The sequence below is a fragment of the Plecotus auritus genome (genome assembly GCF_963455305.1).
Source record: "Plecotus auritus genome assembly, chromosome: 3".
NCBI lineage: Eukaryota > Metazoa > Chordata > Mammalia > Chiroptera > Vespertilionidae > Plecotus > Plecotus auritus.
Window position 1 is genome coordinate 158986120 of NC_137772.1, and position 26750 is coordinate 159012869.

The 26750-nt window shown below is 45.2% G+C and overlaps 1 protein-coding gene across 1 annotated transcript in view; it reads left to right on the forward strand.

The window, feature by feature from the left end:
• Positions 1–26750, forward strand: part of CPM (carboxypeptidase M) — an 84899-nt gene that overhangs the window by 45205 nt on the left and 12944 nt on the right. The window contains exons 3-7 of the mRNA XM_080660711.1: positions 5693–5790; positions 16052–16224; positions 18003–18187; positions 19461–19631; positions 23011–23163. Of these exons, the coding sequence (XP_080516837.1) occupies positions 5693–5790; positions 16052–16224; positions 18003–18187; positions 19461–19631; positions 23011–23163 (780 nt within the window). The remainder of the gene's footprint in view (positions 1–5692; positions 5791–16051; positions 16225–18002; positions 18188–19460; positions 19632–23010; positions 23164–26750) is intronic.

Consider the following 26750-nt stretch of genomic DNA (forward strand, 5'->3'; position numbering starts at 1 on the left):
TTAAAAGAAATTCTTGTAAGGGACTCATCCATTGTTTAATTTAAGGCTTTCTATGCTATGGCGCTGTTTCCTTCCCTGGTGTTTTTAAAACAAGCAGTCCGTTTCAGGTGGCTGTCATTATATAATTTTGCTTTCTGATTTCTTTCGCATGGTAAAATGTTTCTATGTTATAAATTCTGTGCATAATTTCAATGGACTCGCTGACATTTATATAAAATCATTGATTGTTGGACACCTACCAACAGAGCATTGGTTGCGTAAATGGTAGTACATTTATGTATAAGACATTAAGCAGCCATTTAAAAAGATATAGTAGAAGCATATTTGTTAACATAGAGACATATTCCTGATTATATGTAAAAAGAGATGATTTTACCAAAAGATCGACTGCCTCCCAGATCTGTCTGGTCGTTTACTGCCCCAGCCTCAGCAGCCTTCAAACTTTAATGGGCCTCAGGATCACCAAGGAAGCCTGGTAAATAAGGTTTCAGGCTTCCTGCCTCGAGTTTGATTTAGGAGACGGGGCTCAGGGGCTGGCATGTTTACAAGGATCCCGGTGATTCTGATGTGGGAATGACACGCCTCCCATTTCCACCTGTCGGAGCTAAGCTTAATTTTCCGAGCTTCTCCTACTTTCTTCTCAATGCCTAGAGATCTTTGTGGCACTTCTTGCCTGCTTTCTTGTGTCGTGTGGATCTTGATGAAGCCTTCTGAATGGTAAGACTTTTCCCAGTCCTCCAAGCCGGCCCAGTCCGGCTCCCCTGTTAGAGCACTGGGATTTGTGTCAAGCCCCACGTGAGTTCCTGAATACAGATACTGAACTATTTGGAATCCACTTTTGTTTACTTTGTAACGAGGAGAAAGAGTCCCAGCATTTCAGAACTCTTAAGCACACCTGGTACTAGCAATAATGACCTTTCCAACCTTGATATATATATAGAGAGAGAAATCTTGTTTAAATTACCCTTACCTGGGCAATCAGGCTGTGAAAAGTAAATAGTCTGTCCTTTTGTGCATTAATTCTGGCCTAAGCCAGACAGCCGGTGTTCATTGAAGAGGGTGGTCAAAACCCTTCACGAGGCTTGTTGTTCATAAAGCTTTTGTGTGAATACCTTCCGGATTTATTGCTTGGTTTCTTTCTTAGAATTTATGCCATTGAGGTTTATTCAAGTTGAGTGTCTCATCTTGCAGTTCACTTAGGGGCCATCTGTGCTAACGTTGAAGTGAGTTTCCCATTAAAGTATTTCTTAGGTTTTATTGGTTTGGTTTCTCTCCTTCCTTAAACCAAATAATATTGGCTATCCATACCCGGTCAGGGTTCTGTGTCTGACACTCCTTTGTGTAGCAGGCCAGCTGTCACAGATGTAAGGCGATAAGTATAACAGTTGGTAAATATCTTGTTGAGATGATATTGACATTTTCCCTTACCTATGAGGGGACTAGACCGTATTTTGTACAAACCTGTGATTATCCTAGCTTTAAAAGCACGAATAGCTACCTAAAAGCATTCCTCAGAAGGAAGCGTAAAAAGCCAGGTTTGATAGCTCGCTTCTCAGAAAAAGCTCTTCCTTGCTTCACGTTCAAATGTTAATTTTGTACAGTGAACTCCAGATGACCTGCGAACTGGTATTATGGGCAAATAGAAGGTGCTGGTTAATGAAATGATTCTGGCGGATTGTACTTGTCCATATGGCAAACTCAGAATCGTTCTTCAGAGCTCTGTTCAGACATCAGATCTAAAACCAAGTTTTACATGCTCCCTTTCCTTGGAAAAAGTTAACCATTTTTTTTATTCTACATCCACAACAATCAATACCTTTCACACGGTTCTATGATCATCTATCACAGTCTAGTGTAATTATATGTTTGCATGTTGCTCTTGTCCACCAGGTCAGAAACTCACTAGGCATAGAGTATGACCTACTTATCTGTAGATCTAATCACCTGGATAAATGCCTGGGTAGAGCAGTACTAAATAAGTGCATGTATGATTAAATAATCTGCAATGAACAAGTGGCATCAATCAGATAAACTGCATTTTGGGGTTGTTTTCTGAGGATTCCTGCAGTTACCAAATTTAAAGCTATCACCTTGTCATGACAAATTTCTCTAAAATATTGTTATAGTAAGAATAAATGGTGAAGCCCTAGCCCATTTGGCTCAGTGGATGGAGTGTCAGACTGCGGACTGAAGGGTCCCAGGTTCGATTCCGGTCAAGGGCATGTATCTCGATTGTAGGGTCCAGTCCTGGCCCTGGTCAGGGCACGTGCAGGAGGCAACCAATTGATGTGTCTCTCTCACATCGATGTTTCTCTCTCTCTCTCTCTCTCTCTCTCTTTCTCTCTCTCTCTCTCTCTCTCTCTCTCTCTCTCTCTCCCCCCCCTTCCCTTCTACTCTCTCTAAAAGTCAATGGAAGAGTATCTTCGGGTGAGAATTAACAACAACTATAACAACAAAAAGAATAAATTGTGCAAAAGATAAGTCCAGCGTCTTCTTCTTCCTGGATTCCTCATGGCAACTGTGTGTTCCCAGCCTGTGGGACCCCCGATTTAAGGAATAGAGCTGAAATTCTGTGGAAACCTGCTCTACATTAGCCCATTAGCTGCTGTTAAATTCCCTTCCTGGGCTCTTAAATTCCACAGAAGGCTTAGCTATCACAGATATTTGAACCATGTATATATGTGATAGACATCAAACACACAATCTCTAATTCTAAAATGTTTGCATTAAAAGAGCCAGATGAATATAGAATTGAAAGGGACCTCTTCCTTTTCCTGATTAGGAAACCAAGCCGCTTGAGAGAGGGCCAGTTTTCGTTAGTGGAAGGAGCGCCAGAATTGAAATCAAACAGGCAGGATTCTGGTCTTGGCTCTGGGGCTCAAATCATAGTCTCCTTGGATGGCTGTGTGATCAGAAGCAGTTCACTTAATATTTTTTGGAGATCAGTGTTCTCATTTGTAAAGTTTGGTTAAAGACCAACCTCAGTGAGTTATGACAAGGGATGACCTGAGATACTGTGGGCCGGGGTAGAGACTGTGATACCTGCACAGAGCGAATCCCCAGAGATCATACATAGTCTCTGTCCTTCCTGCCCATGTCACACCCTCTGTGACACAGTTAGGACCTCGAGGTTCTCCTGGAGGTATTATTAGGGTATGTTGTGGTTCCCAGTTTACAAGACTCCTGCACATCAAGGATGCACTTCACGGGTACTCTGACACTCACAGCAAAGGAGCTGTGTCCCTCCAGCATTGGAATACAAGAGTCAGTTTCTCACCTTAAGAACAAGCTCCCTTCTGAGTTACATGTTTAGTGTTTGTTAATTTTTTTCTTTATCTTTTTTTCCCTTTCCTTGCCCTGAGAATGATGGCACCTCCCAGTCAACCATCAACTACAATTGAAGTTTGTGTAATTGTGTGAATTAGAAAGATCATCAACATAATATATTAATAAAAGTGTAATATGCAAATTGACCAAACAACCAAACAGCAGAAAGACTGTCCGGACAACCTTCTGGACGACCACACTATGACACACTCTGGCACCAGGCCAGCCAAAGCACGTGCAATGCAATTGGTTGGGGGGTCCCGCCATCACCCCACGATGGTCCCACAGAGGGAGGCCCAGGCCACCCTCTGTGGGGCAATCATTGGGGGAGTGATCGATTGAGCGGGGGAGGCGGGGCTCTGTGATTGCCCCAAAGCGGGAGGCCCAGGCCACCCTCTGCACAGCGATCAATCGCAGAGCCCCAGCCGGGTAAGCAGGGCCTCCCTCTTTGGGGCCCAGGCTACCTGGCCAGCGGCACTGTGGCGGATGGGTGGGGCCTCCCTCTGTGGGGTGATTGATCTGGGGGCCCCATGATTGATCGCCCCATAGAGGGAGGTCCCGGCCACCGGCCAGCGATGCTGTGGCGGGTGTGTGGGGATGGCCAGCAATCACCCCACAGAGGGAGGCTCAGGCCAGGCAAGCAATCGCACCCCACGCCTGTCGCCCGCAGAGGGAGGCGACCAGTGGCGGGGAAGTGCCGCACAGATAGCAAGCAGTGGCAGCGGCAGGAGTGGGGCTAGCTGCCGGCAGCCAGGGGAGGGAAAGCCCCAATAGGCCCTGACCGCCAGACAGGTCTAGGGACCCTACTCGATGGTTCCCGGATTGCGATAGGGCGCAGGCCAGGCTGAGGGACACCCTTCCAACCCCCGTGCACAAATTTTGTGCACCAGGCCTCTAGTATATTCCTATATAATAAAGCGGTAATATGCAAATTAACCTTCATGCCCTCACAAGATGGCTGGCTACCACCAGGCTGGCAACGGGATTAGTGAGGGATGACCAAATGACTGAACAAGCAGGCTGTGTGGGGCGACCAGGCCGGCGGGGGTGGGAAGTTGGGAGCAATTAGGCTGGCGGGGGGGGGGGGTGTGCAGTGAGGGGCGACTAGGCTGGCAGGGGAGGCAGTTGGGGGTAACCAGGCTGGCAGGTGGGGGCAGTTGGGGTAACCAGGCCGGCAGCGGGGGCAGTAAGGGGTGACCAGGTTGGCCAGGGGGGGGGGCAGTTAGGAGTGACCAGGCCAGCAGGGAGGGGCCAGTTGGGGGCGACCTGGCCGGCAGCGGGGGTCAGTTAGGGGCAACCAGGCAGGCAGGCAGGTGAGCAATTGGGAGCGAGTGGTCCAGGATTGTGAGAGGGATGTCCGACTGCCGATTTAGGCCCGATCCTCGGGATCGGGCCTTAACCGGCAGTCAGACATCCCCCGAGGGGTCCTGGATTGGAGAGGGTGTAAGCTGGGCTGAGAGGACACCCCCCTCCCGTGCACGAATTTCATGCACTGGGCCTCTAGTATATATATATATAAAAGCCTACACAACCATCCGACCAGTAACCATGATGTGCACTGACCACCAGGGGACAGACCCTCAACACAGAAGCTGCTGAACTGCAGTGACTTAGTAACTGCAGTTCTCGGGTGACACACCTGGAACCAGAGGTGGGAGCCCAATTCTGGGGTGCGTTACCTGAGAATCACCCCCTCGCAATCCAGGACTCTCAGGGGATGTCCGAGAGCCGGTTTTGGCCCGATCCCTGCAGGCCAGGCCGAGGGACCCCACCGGTGCACGAATCTGTGCACCTGGCCTCTAGTTCCCTATAAAGCACTAGAAACTCGGCACAAAGCTATAATAAGCATTTTGGAAAAATGAGATCTATGTCACCTAACAAATCTTTAGTTTTTTTTTGTGTTTTTTTTTTTTAATATATATTTTTATTGATTTCAGAGAGGAAAGGAGAGGGAGAGAGAGATAGAAACATCAGTGATGAGAGACACATTGATCAGCTGCCTCCTGCACATCCCCCACTGGGGACCGAGCCCGCCCACTGGGCATGTGCCCTGACTGGAATCGAACCTAGCACCTTTCAGTCTGCAGGCCGACACTCTATCCACTGAGCCAAACCAGCTAGGGCTAGTCTTCAGTTTTTAAATATCACATTGTAAAATAGTAAGTTAAATATTTGTGCTGAAGTGAAGGGTCTGGGCTGGCAGTACACTGGGGGCCCTTTAAGCACATCGGTGCTGGTCGTGAACTGGAGCATCACGAGCTTTAATGGGGGGAAAGCAGCGGATGTTTTCCTTGCTCATTCTCCCAGAGTCCATTTGTCATTTTTAAAGACAACTTATTTTTCGGTTTTTTTCTTCCCTATAAAGGCAGAAACCTGTGGGTTCTTGTCGTGGGACGCTCACCTAAGGAACACAGAATCGGGATTCCAGAGTTCAAGTACGTGGCAAATATGCACGGAGATGAGGTATGTATGGGGCCTGAATAGGTGAAATGTCACCACAGAAACTCCGCTCAGGTCCTCTGAGCTCTGCCTGAGTGCCAGGAGACAGCATAAATTACAGCAAGGAATCCGGAAGGGTCTTCCTGTTGGGCCTTCTGAGAGAATTAAGCAACCAGGGCCCAACAGCCATCGCAGGCATTCGTTGTTTACCCGGTGTCCTGCGAGGGTAACGTGAGCTTCTGTTGTATTGGGTCTGGAAGACCAACTGTGCCCGGACTCAACTGCCAGCCAAGTCCCTGAGCACCTTCCTGGGTTGACCCGCCCCGCAACCCCATCAGCAACAAGGTGACCCAGCAAAGGAGCTACATTCTGTTTCAACTCCAAGCAATCAGAAGATCCCAAATCGCTATTCAAACTCATAATATCTGGGTTTTTAATGCGTTTGTCACTTGCTTTTCATCTAATACTCAATGTTTTCCATGCTCAAGTTTAGACAATCCAAATTAGGGTTCTCTCATAGCCACCACTCTACAAACACTCTAAAATTCCATAATGCTTTGTCTCTTTTCCAACTTAACAGGGATAAACTCTATTTTTATTTTGTGTTTTTTTTTTTGTTATTTATTTTATATTTTGCAGAATACCCTTTTACTACTCCTACCTGCCCTGCCATTCTTGCTAGGCATTTGAAAATGCTCACTGCTATTTCTCGCCTTACATCTCAGAGTGTTTTAAGAATGTGACAGCTGGCCCTAGCTGGTTTGGCTCAGATTGAAAAGTCCCAGGTTCAATTCCAGTCAAGGGCACATGCCCAGGTTACAGGCTCAATCCCCAGTATGGGGCGCACAGGAGGCAGCCGAGCAATGATTCTCTCTCATCATTGATGTTTCTATTTCTCCCTCCCTTTCTGAAATCAATATAAAATTAACTAATATTTTTTAAAAAAGAATCTGACAACTGTAGTATTTTTTGTTCGCCAGGACTTCATATAACTAGGTAATCAGATGGAAGACAAAGACAGTTTCTAGTCATCACATTCAAGAAAGTTTACGTAGGAATAATGTGTAACACCCTGTAAAACACACTTAACTTTAAGGAATGTCAAAGTAAATGCATATCCAGTAAGTACAACCCGCAGGCTTGTTAAAACACTTCTGAAGTTGCAATCGTGTGGGTGGCATGCTCTAATCGAATGCTGAGCTTCCTGTTGTGGCTCACCCCTCCCCGAACCCGGGCTCTATAGGGACAGGACACACGCACGCACGCAGGCATGCTGCCCAACCTGTCCTGCCACAGACGGTTCTTCTTGAATCTGTAGCTACGATGCAAACACTTGCCTCCAAGAAAGGGGCTGATCTTTGAACCTGACTTGTATTTGGGTGGAAGTTCAATCCCTCTGTGACTTTTTGAGCATAATGGGCTGTGCTTTAAAAGACTTAGTATTGCTGGGAGTCTGACCAAAGTTGTTTTTAATAAAACAACCATTCATTATAGACAGCAGCCCAGAGTTCCTTTGCCTTTTGCTATCTGGCCTATTGATCAAGGTCCCGTGCAATCCATTTTAAATAAGAGACACATGACACTCATTGGCTTCAGTTGTTAGTTATTACTGAATTCCTGACATTTCAGAGGTTGCAGCCTGTTGCTCCAAAATTAATTCTCTGAACCCAAACTTCCAAAGGTAAGTAAGAGTCCTTTCCCTCGCTCACCTCTGACTGCTTATTCCTTCCATGCACTTTCCCAAATTTCTGGCTTCTTGCTGTCCAGGTAGTCAGCGTACCCCATCAGATCAGGCTCTCCAGTTCACTTTGATCTGAGGACTGAGATCAGGCAGGGGAAAGTCCCAGGGTGCTTTGGGGTGAGGACCTGAAGTCCTGTTACCCCCTGTGTATCCCCGCTGGGAACAGTGTTTGTAGGTGCTAGGGGCCATTAAGAACCTTGTTATTCTGACTCTGAGATCTTGCCTGTTCTGCCCTCCTGGTGCCACTAGGAGCTGGGGGACATGGTGCCTTAACCCAGGAGCAAAGGAGTCACTTGAGGTTGAGGTCTATCACTTGACTCATCCTTACTCTTCTGGCTCAGACTTTGAATGCTGACCAGGGGAGTTGTGGGCCCCCTGTGGAGAACCCCAGCAGGGGCACATGTGCACGAAGTAGTGTGGTGGACAGAACTAACCGCACTGTTATAAAATGTTTCCTCTTGCCTGGCTGGTGTGGCTCAGTAGTTGAGTGCCAACCTATGAACCAGGAGGTCAATCAATTCCCGATCAGGGCACATGCCCAGGTTGTGGGCTTGATCCCCAGTCTGGGGCATGCAGGAGGCAGCCAATCAATGATTCTCATTGTTGATGTTTCTATATCTCTCCCCCTCTCCCTTCCTCTCTGAAATCAATAAAAGTATTTTTTAAAAGAAAAAATAAATAAATAAAACGTTTCCTCTTTTCCCTGTACCACCACCCTCTCCCCGTGCGTGTGTGTGTGTGTGTGTGTGTGTGTGTGTTTCCACACTAATGCCATGGCTACATGACAGCGGCATCAGCAGCATCAGGAAGATATGATTCTGTTGATCAGACCTGCCATGAATTTTTACCTTACCTCATTTTGCCTTGTTTTAGAGTCTGATCATTTTTAAATTAAAAATAAGCTGTTATTACAAAACCAACATATGTGCACCTTAGAAAAAATACAGATATGCAAACACACCTTGTATGACTGTTAATTCCTTACTATTCATGATTCCAGATATTTGCATGTGCATTTATGTGCCTATACTTTTACCAAATGAGCTACACCAATTTGCTATTTATAATATTTTAAGTTAACACTAACTCTCACTTCATGTCTCTAAATCTTTATTCTATCTTTACCTTCTACTCCACTTCGTAGTTCCTCCAATTTTCCTCAGAACGTCCCCCAAATTGCCCAGATGAGGATCCAGTCTGAGACCACGTATCACATTTGGTTGATGTATCCCTTGAATCTCTTTCAACCTAGGATTTAAAGAATCTTTTCATGACATTAGATTTAATAAAGAGCCAATCAGTTGTCGGCCCTGCAGAATGTCCCACATTCTGAATATTTTGTTTCCTTCCTATTGTAGTATTGAACTAGTACATCTGGTTCCTCAGTTTACTTCAAACGAGAAGTTAGAGCTAAAGGTTTCTTGAATTTAGGTGAAATATACTTGGCTAATATATACATATTATAGGAATTGTGAAGATGGGTTTATTTGGCTGATGCTGAGGGTTCGGGCTAATTAGCCTGGCTACACTCAGGAATGCAGAAAGCAAATTGTGAGTAGCAAAATCAACTCAAAGTGGCCCATCTGCAAGCAAGTATTGTAACAGAAGCAGTGAAGTTAAATCTACTCTTGTATGATTCTTGTCTCAGTCTCCTTGCCGTTGGCTCATATCCTTTTTTTTTAATGTGTTTTTATTGATTTCAGAGAGGGAGAGAGAAACATCAATGATGAGAGAATCATTGATTGGCTGCCTCCTGCCCACCCTCCACTGGGGATCGATCCTGCAACCTGGGCATGTGCCCTTGTCTGGAATCGAATCCGGGACCCTTCAGTCCACAGACCGAGGCTCTATCCACTGAGCCAGACCCGCCAGGGCTGCTCATATCCTTTTGATGGCACTGGCTCACTATGCCACATTGATCAGCCTGGCATGTCAGTTTCTGTACAGTGCTTTACAGGACAGTAATAAAAGCAGCCTACATGTATGGAGCGCAGGCTTCATGGGCATCGCTTGTTTTGCTCACCTCGGCAGGAGGCGTGTTTGTTAGCACATTGTTACCAGGAACCAAGTTCAGGTTTGTGTCTGGTCATAAGCTGTCTGAACCCAGAGCTGGAGCCCTGAGCTCTGCCTCTTTTACTCTCTCTGCTGCTTCCAGGATGTTCTGTTTCTGTTGTCTTTATTTTCACATATAGGTCTAGGATTTACTTTCCCATATAGATCAAATTAATTTTGTTTGCATGGATACCTAGTTGTTTCAGTGCCATTTAACAAGATTTGGGCTAGCTAGCTCAGAGAACACTGGAATCAACATCTCCCAGTCACCTCTCTCTGTCCCTTTTATTGATTGATTGATTTCAGAGAGGAAAGGAGAGGGAAAGAAAGATAGAAACATCAATGATGAGAGAGAATCATTGATCAGCTGCCTCCTGCACACCCCACACTGGGGATTGAGCCTGCAACCCAGACATGTGCCCTGACCAGGAATCCAGCCGTGGCCTCCTGGTCGACACAACCACTGAGCCACGCCGGCCAGGATGTCTGCCCCTTTCTTCTCCCTACTCCGCACCCTCTACCCCTGACTGCAGCAAAGTCACACTGGGTCGCTAACTGACATTTGATAAGCCGTTGTCAGCTGATGTTCATGCTGTTTCAGAACAAGGGAGAAATACTTCGGAGTGTCTACCTTTCTCATTTTAATGAGATGAGCAGGTGTTTCTCCAGACCACCCAGTCCCTCCTTGCACATCCTTTGGGGGGGGGGGGTGCATGGTCGAAGCCCCGATTCTAGGTTTACTTTATGCAAGCGCCTAAGTGGCAGTGCTGCCACACCTGAAGTCTAAGAACTGTTTTTAATCGTGAGGGATGATGCCAGCACGCACTGAGCGGGCTCTGGGCCATTCTCCCACTCCAGATATTCCCCGTGTTTGCGAGTGGGGCCTTTGCCTCCTTGCCCTGTCCCTCCACCTCATTCTGCTACTGGCTGGCTTTGTAGTAAACTGTAACCCAGTATCTACAATCAGAGCTCTGCTGAGAACTGGGACCATGCCCTGACACTGGGACAACTAATACCCACAGCCTAAACGGGGTGCAGGAGAGAAGCTGGGAAATAGCTGCTGCCTCCTTCCTCAAGGTCCCCGCCCCCGCCGCCGCCCCGTTTTGTGTCTATCTTCTATCCCATTTTATAAAAACCTTTGTAGAAAAAGATGTTATACTTGGGTAATCTCCAGACTGCTAAGACATGTCTAATTCCTCTCTAATACAGATATTGAAGTGAAGCCTGACTATGTGCTTAAAAAGTTGTGCCAGTAGATTGAAACTAATCCAGTAATAGGCAAAGCACAGGTCAGAGGCTGGGTTCACAAGGTGCCCTTGACCTCAGGGCCCATGGTTGTAAGTAGCATTGGGGTCGGTGTTCAATATGCGTTTGTTAAGCTTAACTGCATTACCAATTCTGATTTTTTTGGGGGGGGGGCGGGGGGAGTTAACACTTCTGTTTCTTGAACATCAACGCATTTTTTTTTACTATGATGGTTTATTCGGGTATAGACTTTTGAAACATCCACATCACACTTAGAATTTCACATTTGGTGGCATTAATTTATATAATTAATTGTATTCCAGATGTTATAGGTTGAAGGGAAAAACATTCCCTGCATAATAGTGACCCTATTTTTCAACTTTAAAGACAAGTGATTTTCACACGCTCTCTAGATGAGAGACAGCTTATGAGATGCAGTTGGTGTGTCTTAAATGTTTGTATTTGGAGGATATGCTCATGTTTCCCTGAACAACAGGACATACTGTCTGAAGCCATGCCTGCCCCGGACAGTCTGGGATGTGTAGCCAGCTTGCAGTAGAGGTTCCAAACTTAGTAAAACAAAACAGAAGATTAAAGCATTAGAGCTTGTCCTTCCAAATGCCGCTTCCCACATTTTTCCTCCACCCCTATCCCAGATGGTAGCAGAATGTCCTCAGTTTTGCAGTGTGGCTTTGGCTAATTAATTCTTCTTTTTGTTTGCTTGTTTTTTATTGTTGTTAATCCTCACCTGAGGATATTTTTCCATTGATTTTTAGAGAGAGTGGAAGGAAGGGGAGAGATACAAACATTGATGTGAAAGAGACACATCCATTGGTTGCCTCCCACACGTGTCCCGATCGGGGCCAGGGATTGAGACTGCAACCGAGGTACGTGCCTTTGCCTGGAGTCGAACCCAGGACCCTTCAGTCAGAGGGCCAACACTCTATCCACTGAGCCAAACCAGCCAGGGCTAAATCTTACTTTTGTTTTTTGGGTTTTTTTGTTTGTTTGTTTTTAAATATATTTTATTGATTTTTTACAGAGAGGAAGGGAGAGGGATAGAGAGTTAGAAACATCGATGAGAGAGAAACATCGATCAGCTGCCTCTTGCACACCTCCTACTGGGGATGTGCCTGCAACCAAGGTACATACCCTTGACTGGAATCAAACCTGGGACCCTTCAGTCCGCAGGCTGACGTTCTATCCACTGAGCCAAACCAGTCAGGGCTAAATATTATTTTTGGATTTAGACAGAACTAATCTTTACTCCAGATGAAGTATCTCATCCCTTTTAGGCATATATTTACCCCCCCCCCTTTTTTTTCTTTATCTCCCTTTTGGTGAGGCTGGGCTGGGTAACCAGAAATCCTGAGCCTTCAGCATGAGCAGAATTGTTAGCCCCACCCCTGTGAAATTTGTTCAATATTAAAAACCCTTCAAAGGAAATAACTTGAGCATTTGTATGTCTCTCCTCGCTAAGGGACAGAAGTCCTCATCTTTCCAGAAAATTCCTCTTTGGCACAGTTTTGACCTTGGAACAGACTTGTCAACAGTAGTTTTTGGGTCCATGATATACCAGGAGCTGGGTAAGATCCAAGGGCCACCGAGAAAGCAAGCAGGATCCCTGCCCCCAGGCCGAGATGGTGGAGTGGGGGCAGGGTGGCCAGTCAGGGTCGGCCAGGCCCTTGTACCTATGTGAGCAGTGTTGGGAGAGCACACAGGTGCAGAGCTGTGGGACCACATAGGCTGGGAGGCCGGGTAGAAGTGTGCCAGACACAGTCATCATTAGGCTATTTGACGAGGATTTAGTTAATCAATTGTAAATTAAATCTGTAACACCACTGTGGCACCTCAGAGCTCACAGTGTAGCATTTCCGAAACAGACTCCAGCATGGGATAGCTGATGGTTCCTGTGCTACTCACACTCCCTCTCACACAGCACCGCCTATGTCACGGGTTGCTCCTACAAAAATGATTACATTGTTTATAAACATTCTTGAAAGAGCTCAAACACTCAGTTTTATCTGTCTAGCAAATTCCAACCTGACTGAATTGAATGAAAACGGATGGGGCATTATTTTCTGTTCTCTGGGTTATGGCCGGTGTAACGGCCGGATGAGCTGTGAGGGAAGGGCTCCCAGAGCTGGTGTGTTCAGCCTTTCGCTTTCTTAATTAGGGATTCTCTCCTTAAGTCCACCCGCCCCCGAAGGAAGTGAGCAGCTGAATGGAAGGCCGCTTAAGCTATTGGACACTGTTTTGATCACATTCTTTCTTAATATTTGTACTCTCTAAGGTTTCATATTCAAAGACTTAATTTTAAGTGAAGGGAAGTTTATACATAAAACATGAGTGTTTGAGACATTTATATTAAAGTTGAAGAATTAATTTGAATATTATTTGGCATAAATCTGCTGTTACAGAGGCAGCAAAAATATGGCCCAACCCAAAAAAAAGAGGACTTTGTGTAACTCACTCTGAAATTTCATCTGTTTACCTCAGCATTTTTTAAATCATCTGACTCTTTGTTAGTGTTTTATTGTGTTTCCAAGATTTTTATTTACCCTCTGCAGTGAAGAACTTGTGGTTTGTTTTGGCATATGGAGACAAACAGAAAAATCATGATTTTACTTTTTTTCTAGTAACATAGGTTTTCTTTCATTTAAAAGTGACACTAGAGGCCTGGCCAGTGTTGCTCAGTGGTTGGAATGTCGACCTATGAACCAGGAGGTCATGGTGCAATTCCCAGTCAGAGCACAGGTCCAGGTTTCCGGCCCGATCCTGAGTAGAGGGCATGCAGGAGGCAGCCAATCAATGATTCTCTCTCATCATTGATGTTTATCTCTCTCTCTCCCTTTCTCTCTGAAATCAATAAAAACTGTTTTTTTTTTTTTTTTTTTTTTAAGGAAATGCAAGTCCCCAGCCCCCTCTTGCTGGTTTTAGGGTAGCCAGTAGACGGCCCATGGAGGTTGCTTCCCAAAGTGCTTGAGTTTCCAAAACACAGAATTGGAAACCCAGGGTATGACTCACTTGACTTTTCTGGTTATTAGTTTGTAAGGACTTTTTCAAGTGACAATTTTTATTGTAAAAACAAAAATCACAGTAGGGGGGCCCTAACCGGTTGGCTCGGTGGATGGAGCATCGGCCTGCGGGCTCAAGAGTTCCAGGTTCTATTCCGGTCAAGGGCATGTACCTTGATTGCGGGCACATCCCCAGTAGAGGGGGTGTGCAGGAGGCAGCTGGTTGATGTTTCTCTCTCATCGATGTTTCTAACTCTCCCTCTCCCTTACTCTCTATAAAAAATCAATAAAATATATTTTTTAAAAATCACAGTAGGGGGAAAAGATAGAAACTAGTAGGAAGAAATCGAAGTCAGATTTAAATATTTCCACTCTGAATTTCATGGCTACCTGTGCATAAATAATTTGCATATGCCAAATTTTCTTAGTCCCAATTATTTTGTGTTTATTCATTCGGATAAAAAAAATTCGTAAAAAGTGGTCTCTCTGCTTGCTTGCCAGTGTGGAGCATAAAGGAATTGCTCATCCTTGGTCCCAGCAATGAATTCCCACAGTGGGGTTGTAACGGGAGGGTCTCTTCCTGTACTGCCTACTTTAATGCCTCCGCAGCACTGTCTCTATTTAATCACCTGCTGCACGGCTTCCCATCTCCGAACGCTCAGCAGCACCTGATCTTATGTAAGAGGCAGACATTCCTTACTCAGAAACAGGCTCCTTGAAGCCAGGGTTACAGAGAGAAATCAATAATAAAATCTTTCCATAATAAGGCTAAAATGTGAATTACTTTAAAAAAAGAAAAAGAAAAATAGTAAATCTCTTCCTTGGGAATTGTAAAGCAAGATCTCTTTACCAATCATTGGTGCATAAGATAATTTTAGGGGGATGTGATGACCATTTTATTTTCAGAGTCATGCTTTTATTTTATTTTTAATTTTAGTTAATCCTCACCCAAGGATGTTTTTCCATTGATTTTTAGAGAGTGGAAGGGGGAGAAAGAGACACAGAGAGAAACATCAATGTGAGAGAGACATATCGATTGGTTGCTTCCTACATGCTCCCTGGCTCCCTGACCAGGGCCAGGAACCAAGCCTGCAACCGAGGTATGTACCCTTGATTAGTCTAAACACCGGGACCCATCAGTCCATAGGCTGATGCTCTATTCACTGAGCCAAAACCGGCTAGTGCTTTTATGGAAATGTACATTAGAAACATATCTAGCAAAATGGTAGTGACACAGAGTCTTTCATTATTTTAATTTATTTTGACATTCAATATTTTGTATTAGTTTCAGGTGTACAGCAATATTTCCAGTACCCACCTGGCACCATATATAGTTACTTATAATATTATTAGCTATATTCCCTATGCTGTACTGTATATCCTCATGACTATTTGTAACTATCATTTGTACTTTTTCACCCAGATCCCCGGGCCCCCACCCCTCTGGTATCCTCAGTCTGTTTTCTGTACCTATTAGTCTGTTTCTATTTTGTTTGTTCATTTATTTTGCTCTTTAGATTCCACATGCATATAAGTGAAATAATATGATATTTTTCCTTTTTCAAAAAATATTTATTGAAGTTATTGGGGTAACATTGGTCAACATGAACATATAGGTTTCAGATGTGGGTTGCTATGTTACAAGATCTGTATATTGTGCCATGTGCACACCATCCAAAGTGAAATCTTCTCTTCTTACCATATATTAGGACCCCCCCCCCCCCCCACACACACACACACACACCTCTGGCAATGTATTTTTTTTCAATGACTTATTTCACTTAGCATAATACCCTCTAGGTCCATCCATGCTGTCGCAAATGGTAATATTTCATTCTTTTTCATGGCCAAGAAATATATATATTACAGCTTCTTTATCCACTGGTCTATCCAGTTGGGTCACTTCCATAGCTTGGCAATTGTAAATGATGCTGCAGTGAACATTGGGTGCATATATTCTTTCAAATTAGTGTTTTGGGTTCACTCTAATTCCTTTTTTAAAAGTAAATTATTTACAGATGGGTATTTTTTAATTAACTTTTAAAAGAACTTCTAATGAATAATTTCTTGCACACCCATGACTGACTGCCACTCACCAGAGTGTCAGTGTGCTTGAGAAACAGGGGTCTCTCTCACAACTGGTTTTGGTTACATTTACCACGTGTAGAGTCCCTTGCTGGGGAATTTGAACTGTTCTCTGACCTAATGATATCCCTTTTCCCACGTGCAGACTGTAGGGCGGGAACTGCTGCTCCATTTAATTGACTATCTCGTAACCAATGACGGAAAAGACCTTGAAATCACCCGTTTAATCAATAGTACCCGGATACACATCATGCCTTCAATGAACCCAGATGGATTCGAAGCTGTCAAAAAGCCTGACTGTTTTTACACTAATGGAAGGTAAGGATGGGCTAGTCGATCTTTATTTAAGATAAAACAAAATAACAAAAAGCTCCCCACCCCCAGCCCCTTAAGAGAGTCCCTCGGCCCTGTGCGAGGAGTTAGGGAACTCATCAGAGCCAGTGCCACATCATTGCCATGCTGAAAACTCTCCAGGGCTGCCTGCACGTTGCTTTCAGGATGAAAAGTGAAGTCCGAATATGGCTGCTTTTCCTTACTGCCTCATTCGCCACTCCTCCTCCCTCACCTGCTTCAGCGGCTCCGACAGCCTTCATCTTCTGAACCTTGCAGCTCTTTCTCACCACAGGCATTCTACACTTCCCACTCCTCAAACAGCACGTCCTCAAAGCCTCCTGCCCGGCCTAGCGTGTATTAGGTCCCTAATTATGCCCATATCACCTGGCACTTTACTCCCAGAGCTCCATTTTCAATGTCCGATTTCCTGTTTAACGTCTAAACTGTAAGCTCCCTGAGGTCAGGAATCCTGTCCATTGTGTTCGTCATTGTTAAATCCCCAGGGCCCAGCATAGTACCGAGGCCCTCAGTAATTACCACTGGATTTATTAAGCCAGTACAAGAACTAATAAAAACAAAAAGAGCGAGTCTTACAGTATTTTTGTTTTTAAGTGAACAGATCTTCCAAGATTTTTTCTTCATAATAAAACAAAATATGAAGCTTAGAACCGGATCACTTGGCCCTTTCTCTTCTTATCTCCTCCCAGTTCAGAATGCTTGCATCTCTTAATAACCAGCGCTCTTTCAGATCCGCAGCTGGGGTCATCGCATTTAAGCCTCAGCACAATCTTCTTGGTACTTTTAGCCTTTTTGTGGAAAAATCTGCTTCGTCTGCCCACGTTAGCCACTCTGCTTCCTGTCCCAGCGCCGCTGTCCCTGCGCACCCGGAGAACCCTGGCCTTCTTGCCCTGTGTCACTTTGTGGGGTTGGTGCTGGCCACACTTACAGAAAGTCCAGCAGGTTTTAGGAACATTCACCATGTTTGCGAGAGCACTGTCAGGATGGAAAGTGGTATTTCTGACTTAAATAGTTTATTTGGTTTCAACTCAGGCAGTTTGGAATTTCTCAAATGCCTAATATACATTTATATTCATGCAACTAAAAGTTTGGTTGCTTCTACCCAAAATAAATAAAATCTCACCATGTGACCCCCTTTAAGGTTTTCTAGCATATTTAAACATGGCCAGTCCCCTTTCCAAGTAGCACTTTCCAGTGGTTTCTGTTATCAAATATTTTGCAACAAACCAAAATGTTGGGACTTAAAGCAACCTCTTTTTTATTGACTCAATTCTGTAAGTTAGGGATTTGGGCAGCGCAGCAGAGATTAGGGTGGCTAAGCTCCATGCCATGGTGTCTGGGCCTCCGCTGGGGTCTGGCTGAGACAACTAAGGTGGGACCACATGTCTGAAGTCTCACTGCCGATTGTCACCTGGGTTCCTCATTTCTCTGTGTGGACTCTCCACGTGGCTAACGTAGGGATCTCGAGGTCCCAAAAGGGGGTGGAAAGAGCAACAGCCCCCAAATGGAAACACTCAAACCTCTGCTTACATCCCAGTAGCTACTGTCCCGCAAGTCCCAGGAGAGGGGGCTGCATAGTGTGTGAGTGCCAGGTGTGGCTCATTGGAGACGGCCAAGACAACCGTCCACCGCCCCTGCACTCATTGGGAAAAACCCCCTGGAGCCCAAATAAAATGTTTACACGTTGCACGAATCCTCTCCTGCACATGCCATCAGTAAACCCTAAAAAATTCTTTCTTTTAAAGGGAAAATAATAACTTCTATGACCTGAATAGAAATTTCCCCGATGCTTTTGAATTTAATAATGAATCAAGGCAGCCTGAAACTGTGGCAATCATGGAGTGGCTGAAAACAGAGACGTTTGTCCTCTCGGCAAACCTCCACGGTGGTGCCCTGGTGGCCAGTTACCCATTCGATAATGGTGTTTCAGGTAAGCAAACTTGGGCTGGCCCTGGCTGCCTGAGCCCAGAGTGAAACTGTAAACTCTACCTCTGAACAGGGATAAGTTCTCTCCCCATGTAACTTCTCTGGTAGCGGGAGAAAGAGCCTCATTTTCTCAACCCTGAGCCATCCTTCCTACAACTTATAAACAGTAGATTCAGCCATACTTATGACAGTATGGCTGAATTGACAAGCAACAACAGGATTGCTTGACATTCACCAGTGAAACAGTAAAATTGGGATTTTGATGACCTCACAAGAGGCAGCATAGCTAAGGGAAAATAAAACTAGAACTTACCTTTCTTTGCCAATCATCCTATATAATAAAAGCCCAATATGCTAAGTGTCCGACCATTCGTTTGACCAGTCACTATGATGCACACTGGCCACCAGGGGGCAGGCACTCCAACCAGTAGGTTAGCTTGCTGATGGGGTCTGACCTATCGGGACTGGGCAAGATGGGCTGGACACGCCCTGGAGCCCTCCCGCAATCCCTCCCTGGCCCTGATCATGCACTGGTGGGGTCCCTTGGCCTGGCCTGCACCCTCTTGCAATCTGGGACCCCTTAGGGCAGTGGTTGGCAAACTGCGGCTCGCGAGCCGTGGTTTGCCGCTCTGTTGACTAATGAGTTTGCTGACCACTGGGATAGGGGCTTAATCACAAGGAACAACAACAGCCTGTAATTATTGGAATCGAGAGTCTAGGTCAGTGGTTGGCAAACTCATTAGTCAACAGAGCCGCATGTGGCTCGCAAGCTGCAGTTTGCCAACCACTGCCTTAGGAGATGTTGGAGAGCTGGTTTCGGCCCGATCCCTGCAGGCTAGGCCGAGGGACCCCACTGGTGCACGAATCTGTGCACTAGGCCTCTAGTATGAGTAATAATTGCTGACTCCTCTTAAAACTCTGCAGGATGAGGTATACCCAGGACTAAAACATGACAGTGGTTTCATTTAACCCCTACAGCACCCAAGGAAACTTGACTGACCTCCAGAAATTGGCAAGAGTGACTAAGAGGACATTTAACTGTTAAGCTGATTGAGGAGGGATTTGGATTTATAGATGGCTTATTTTGTGTGATGTCACCTTGTGTGTGCTCATTGCACACTAGGAAGGAAGGGGAGGGAGCATTCACGGAAGTGGGTAGAGGATTTGGCTCTAAGCAATTTGGGTGTGATGTGCTGGTGTTCCTGCTCATACGGCACTGTGTGCTGCCTCTTACTCTAATGTCAACACAGTGGTCTTGGTTTGTCTTTCACATACAGCAACGGGGACATTACACTCCCGGAGCTTAACTCCTGATGATGATGTCTTTCAATATCTTGCAAATTCCTACGCCTCCAAAAATGTCAACATGAAGAAAGGAGATCAGTGTAAAAATAAAATGAACTTTCCGAATGGGATTACAAATGGATACGCTTGGTATCCACTCAAAGGTGAGTTTCTCTCCATTTCTACCAGCTCCTGTTGCCTGCACCAGGGCTACCCGCTGGTTGTCGTAAGTGTGTTAGGCACCGTGCGGTCCCTTCCATCACTAGAGCAGTGGGGGGTGATGGTCATTTGAGAGATGCTCAGACATGTTCCTCACTGCCAAGGCCACCTTCATTCACTCAGATGCTTGTTCAGCTTTTTCTACGATGAGTCAGGAATGGTGCCAAGAAAAATGAACAGGTCACAGCTCTTCACCCCCAGTTTGATAGGGAAGAGTGACATGCAATTAAAGCATTGCAATGGCAGTATAATTAAAATAAAAATGGAATTGAGAAAAGGTACAGTGTACTGGGGTGTAAAGCCAAAACACAATAGGAAGTGGTAAAGACCTTGGAGAAACGTAATGCTTACGTCTCATCTGATGGGACAGCTGCTGCTGAGATCCAGGTAACTGTTGTCAGGCCACAGCGAGTCCCAGTGCTGCCAGATCTTCCAGTTGATAGAACAAGCTGGATTCGTACATGAGGGCTCATGTTTTAAAAGCCACTTTGCAAGCTAAACAAAATACTCTTCAGACTGGATACAGTGGGAGGGGGGCCTCCAGTTTTCCAACCTTGGAACAGGATGGCCAGTGAGGGAGGGAAGGTCAGGAGACTGCCAGGTAGAAAACATGGGAGGGGGGATGCTCTTATCAGAAGGAATAATAAATCAGAAGCCCTAATATAAGGGATGTCAGAGAACTCATCTTAGTCTGGGAACTGAGATAATAGAAGGGACTTAGGATGGAAGGGTGAGAGGGAAAACAGTGTGCTGGAGTGGGTCTCCACGGCATCAGGGAAAAATGCCCCTTCGAGGCTGGCTGGCCTGACCCTCCCGGCTGCAAGCTTCAGGCTACACTTCTGCACACAGGCACTTCCCCAGTTGTCCCTCTGGGTGCAGAGGCTATCAGGAAGTCCTGCATACGCTGGCACTGCGGTGTCTGGGTGGCTTGCTCCAGCTTTCCAGGAAATATAAAGAAGCATAGATCACGAGTGCTAGGCAGCAGGGCCAGCTAAACACCACGACGTCCCAGACTTCTCTGCACTGTCCTACAGCCTCCCCGCCTCCAGCTCGGGGCTCCTGCTTAGTCCCTGCTCATCACAGGGAGGAAAGGGCCCTTCCTGCCCGATGGCAGAGCGGTGCCTCAGATACACTGTGCACACTTCCAGGCAGATCCAGATGTGTGGGAAATTAGCTAGGAACCCAACCTTGCTGCCAGGAATTGTTTCCAAGTGTGCCTGTGTGTAAGCTGTGCATCCTTCAGAGAGGAAAAGGCAGACAGAGCCAGCTACTTTAAGGAGCTTGAAACAAAGCATTCTGGCTCGGCCTGGATGTTTGTCAGCCAGGCCTGACGGGCCTTGTCCAGAGGTGCATACACTCTCCACACTTGGCATTCTCAGTCCCGCATGCTTTGCACACCTGTTTTACTATTAAAGTTCTGTCTACCTGAGACATAGCCATCTGCCAAGCGCTTTTGTTTTGATTCTCTCTCCACTTTTTCCCTCTTCTATTTCATGGTGAAAATGAGGTCAGAGAAATACAAAACTCTATTTTAAAAAATAGGAAGGACAGAGAAATTCTTCCTGGCTGGAATCTGGACCTACATAGATACTATTTAATATTTAAATAATATTTTGATTTATTCTGACCATTTTTTTAGCATGAAATTTTTTTCTACTTTAGTACTTCCCAAATACCCTAATGGAGTTGAGAATATGTATTTTATTGGGCAGATATCAAGTATAACAAATTAAAATCTGGCAGAAACTACTTCCTTCAGAGTTATTTTATCTCATCAAATAAAAAATGCCATTGATTGTAAAATACGATATACTACCGAGAAAGAAAAAAATGCTTCCAGCCAAACTAATGACACAATGATTTTTTTTTAGCCATCAAATTTTAGACACATCCTAATTCAGAGATCTTAAAATATGAAAAGTTTTGCATTTTAGAAAAGATGAAATATGATTATAACCCGTTGAAAACAGGCTCTCCAGAGAGAAGAACTGGAAAGTGTGGATTCCAGCAACCCCAGAGCAGGAGTGCCTGGGCCTCTTGACTGGAGAGTCAGCACAGCACCCTTTTCCTTTCCAGAAACAGCGTGATGTCATGGCTGAGAGCATGGCCGCTCGAGCAGGAGCCTGTGCCCTGGTCTGTCACCCTCTGGCTAGAATCCCTGGGCATGTTACCATCTCTGATTAAGTTTTCTCATCTGTAAAATCTATAATAATAAAAGCGTGATATGCTAATTAGACCGGACATCCTTCTGGACGAAGCTGGGGCTGCGAGGGAAGGCCGGGTCCCGGGTGCCAGAGGGAAGCCAGGGCCGGCAGCCAGGGGAAGGAAGGCCTACTCTTGCACGAATTTCGTGCATCGGGCCTCTGGTGTGGGTAATAATTGCTGTGAGGCTTAAATGAGTCGATACAAAGCTCTTTAGACAGTACCTAGCAATAGTGAACACTCATTAAATGTTGGCCATGATTATTCCTCCAAATTAGTGTACTACTTAGCTTTAAAAATTTTTTTTTAATATTTCTAATGATTTCAGAGAGGGAGAAAGAGATAGTAACATCAATGATGAGAGAGAATCATTGATCAGCTGTCCGCTGCACCCCCTTTTGGCTTGAAACCTAAGCAGTGTGCTTTTGACCAGACTCAAACCAGGGACCCTTCAGTCCACTGGCTGATGCTCTATCCACTGAGCCAAACCAGCTAGGGCTGTAGGAATATTTTTAAAGAAGTGTCACTGTAGCCGAAACCGGTTTGGCTCAGTGGATAGAGCGTCGGCCTGCGGACTGAAGGGTCCCGGGTTCGATTCCGGTCAAGGGCATGTACCTTGGTTGCGGGCACATCCCCAGTGGGAGGTGTGCAGGAGGCAGCTGATCGATGTTTCTCTCTCATCGATGTTTCTAGCTCTCTATCCCTCTCCCTTCCTCTCTGTAAAATATCAATAAAGTATATTTAAAAAAAAAAAAGAAGTGTCACTGTAGTGTACATCTGTTTAAAATGTAATTTAGGAAAGAAAGATAATTTGAAACATCCTTTTTGTAATGTATGATTACAAACTAGGACCCTTCCCCTGCCCCTCACTTAATTTTAGGCACAGTTGAACTTCAATCAGCTATGATCTAGTTACCCATATGGGAAGATTTAGGGTTGCCCAGTAATGCCTGGGTAATGAGTTGTCTAGCCCTGATTTTATATGCTAATATGCCAACTTCACCTTTTCCTGTTTACATGTACTTTCCGTGCAACTGTCTGATTCATTGGTCCTCAAGGGCTGGGACGCTTGGCTTCACTCCAATTTTAGACCTTAAAAATATTGACTATGTTTGTGCTTAGGTGGAATGCAGGATTATAACTACATCTGGGCCCAGTGCTTTGAAATTACGTTGGAGCTGTCATGCTGTAAATATCCTCGCGAGGAGAAGCTTCCATTCTTCTGGGATTCCAACAAAGCCTCGCTGATTGAATACATAAAACAGGTGCACCTAGGTTTGTAAGATTTCCTGATTAATTCCTGTTACAAAATATAACATCTAGCAGAACCTCTGGACTGAGAAAATGCAAGTTGCTATTTGTGTTTTCTCAGTCCAGCCCCACTTTCGTACAGAACAAATGGTTGAGAATTCTCTGCGTGAGCATCTGCAGCGTGTGAGAAATGCTGTGCCCGCAGGTTCATATAAGGGATAGTACGGTGTGTGCTGCTTTAATGTGGGCATGTGATATCAAGAACTTCTAACTGTACATGTTGAGTGACCTGGAGAGCTGGCTAAAGATCAGGAAAACGGGTTGTTCCATCATCACCCAGTTAGAAAAGAGCCAAGTTTGCTTGTCACCCGCCAGGCCATGTCCCAGACTCAGAGAACATGGGACATGCCGATGGAGCACCATTAGCTCTCACCCCTCCCACCCACCCTTCACTCTGCCAAATGGCCTGGCACTGGGAATCCTCCCAGCCCGTTTTTTGACAGCTCTCTGCCTTTATCACAGATGAACAGACCAAATGTGGGGAGAGTGGTAGTTCTCAAACATGAGCAGTCAACTCACTGGGGGGCGGGGGTCTGTTAAAACACAGATTGCCGGGTCCCATCCCAGGGCGTGTCCCATCCCAGAGTGTGATTCAGTGGGTCCTGAATGGTTAGCATCTCCCTGGGGAATGCCGACGCTGCTGATCCAGGAAAACACCCGCTGGTGGTGGTGACGGAGTCCCACACAGTTCACGCTCATTTGACATCTGTAGCTCTCTGGGCCAGTGTGGAAGGCTCTTCATTGTCAGAGTTAAAGTTATGTTTCTCCATTCAGAATGGCTTGGGGGAAGAAACATCAAGAATTGACACAAAAGTTTTGCTACCACATCAAGCCACATGGGGGTGTATGTTTGTGTTGAAGAGGTTTGTATTGTGTGCCTGCTGCATAACTGCATCATTCCTGTGACTTTGTAGATGCTTCCCACCTGCTACCAAGGAGGGAAAAGTAAGAAGCACAGAGGTACAGGACTGATGACAAGGAGAATTAAGAGCTCTCCTTGACCACTTATCCAAAACATGGATGGCCCTCCACCTTTCTTACTCATTTTCCCATTCCCATGCCCCCTGCCCCAACACGAGTACGCAGAGATTACTGGTGAACTCCCAGGACTGTGTCTAACTGGCTGAGACATATATGGGGTAGGTTGATTCCCTGTGGCAATCAAAGATGCTACAAAATTTCATCTTTCTTTTTCACTAGCATATTAATACCATTTTATTTATTTATTTATTTATTTATTTATTTATTTATTTATTGTTAATCCTCACACGAGGATATTTCTTCCATTTGATTTTTAGAGACTGGAAGGGAGCTAGGGAGAGGGGGAGAGAGGGAGAAGGAGAGAGAGAGAGAGAGAGAGAGAGAGAGAGAGAGAGAGAGAAGCATTGATGTGAGCGAGACACATAGATTGGTTGCCTCCCGTATATGCCCCAACCGGGACCGGGGAACAAACCTGCAACCCAGGTATGTGCCTTGACCAGGAATCAAACCTGAGACCCTTTGGTGCACAGGCCCACGCTCTACCACTGAGCCACACTGGCCAGGGCATAACAACATTTATTAAGCTTATTGTGTCTTTCTCCTAATTGTCATCAAAGTTTGTTTGGGGTCCTCTCTAGCTTAATATTCTAGTATTTATCCACTAGATTTCCTCATGAGACACATACTAGTTTAACCTTTCTATTGTATTTATGGCTGTATCGATCCTTTAGTGTGTACTCTGCCTATTGTTTTCTAAAATTCCTCCTCATCAGCATCAACGGTGGAGGGTAACGGAACATGCAATGTGCCCCATGGAACTACACCACTATTTTTGGAATTTCAACCTACTTGTCAAGGTTACTTACCAAGCACTAAATTAAGGCAGGCCCTGAAGTAGCTTATCGTGCTGACACAATATTGCCAGTGAAGGAGCTTTGTAAACTGTTCAATAGCATACAAACTATAGCATAGCTATTGCCATTATTAATTTGGAAGGCGAACAAGTCCATTTACACTAGGTCTTATAAAGAAGCTGTATGTGTCTGTCTGGCTCTATAATCAGATATGCACAACTCACTTAAAAATATATTCATCAGCACATCAACCCTGCCCCCTTGTGGTTTAACACAGAGGTGTTTGTTTTCTAGCTTAACATGAAACCCTATTTGAAAACACTGGTACAGTGTAGTTATTGTTACTTGATAGATAGAAAGAAAGGTTCTCTTCATACTGGTGCCCAATAGGCGGCCAAAGAATATCTTTGTTTGTGGGTGATGGGAGCAAACACCTCCTTCTTGGCACTGTTCTGGTTTAAGGAAATTGTTGATATTTGTCAAAGTCACATTCACTGGCACAGTTTCGCCACTTGCTAAGTAAGATGCCTCAGATTTTGATCCACCTGAAGTCTCTGGCCTGTCTTGCTGTAATGGAGGGGCCTGGCCAAGAGGACAGGAAGGCCCACGCTGTTTTGTCATCTGCCCATGCAAAACCTTGAGCAAGCCACTTGTCCAAACGGCAGTTTCAGTCAACTGCTGGGCTCTCTACCTATTCCACAGACCTTTGTATCTGTTATGCCATGTTGATTTGATTATTATACCTTCTTGGTACAGTTTGAAATCAGGAAGCGTGATTCCTCCCACTATTTTTCTCAAGGCTTCTTTGTCTATTCCGGGTCTTCCATGATCCCATATACATTTTAGGATCAGTTCTAGTTGAGAAGAATGCCATTAGTATTTTAATAGGGATTGCAGACCTTAAGGCCAAGGTAGCAAAAGAGGGTGAGTCTGATTCTAGGGGCCTGGAATGCTTGTCCCCCTCTCTGGGGAGAAGCAAAGATGAGCGGGACACAATGTGACCTGTTGATGACCTCTCTCCTCAAAGCAGATCTGAACCCTGAGGTTTGGGGGATGGCCCACAGCACCCAGAAACCTAAGCAATCTGTCCTAAGAGAATCTGGTACGTGCTGAGTTCCAGAAGCCTGTGGGTCATAGATTGGTATCTGTCAATCTGTCGTCCAATGCAGAATAGGTGGCAACTGTGGTCATTCGGTGGGAAGAGGGAGTGGACACACAGTCTCCAAGTTCCACCCAGCATGGACTCTGCATTCCAGACGCAGAATTCCAGTTCTTGCCAGACACAGGCTTTTCATTCACGAAGCTGATACATTTCCAAGGGAACGAGAGCTTTACATTTCTCTACCTCGTTTTCAGGTGGGCCCACAAAATTTAAGTCTCAGATTTTATTCTTCTTTATTATCTGAGCTTTTTTCAAAATTTTATTTTTTTGTTCCCCTGATGTAATAGTACTGGCTCTCTCTGCATCTCTTTGGAGCTACTGGTCTTTTTCCAATATTTCAATTTCAACATATAAAAATAAGTTGTGTCTTCTGGTAAAACAATTACTCCCCTCTAAATGAAAGGTTTGATGGTGCCTGGACAGAATATTGTACAGACATGTAAGGTATGAAGACAGCTTTTATTTGGCTGATGCATGGGGTTTCTATCCAATAGAAATTCCATATTGAAGCATGGTCTGTGTTTGTTCAGCAACAGTGACATTTAAATTCCCCA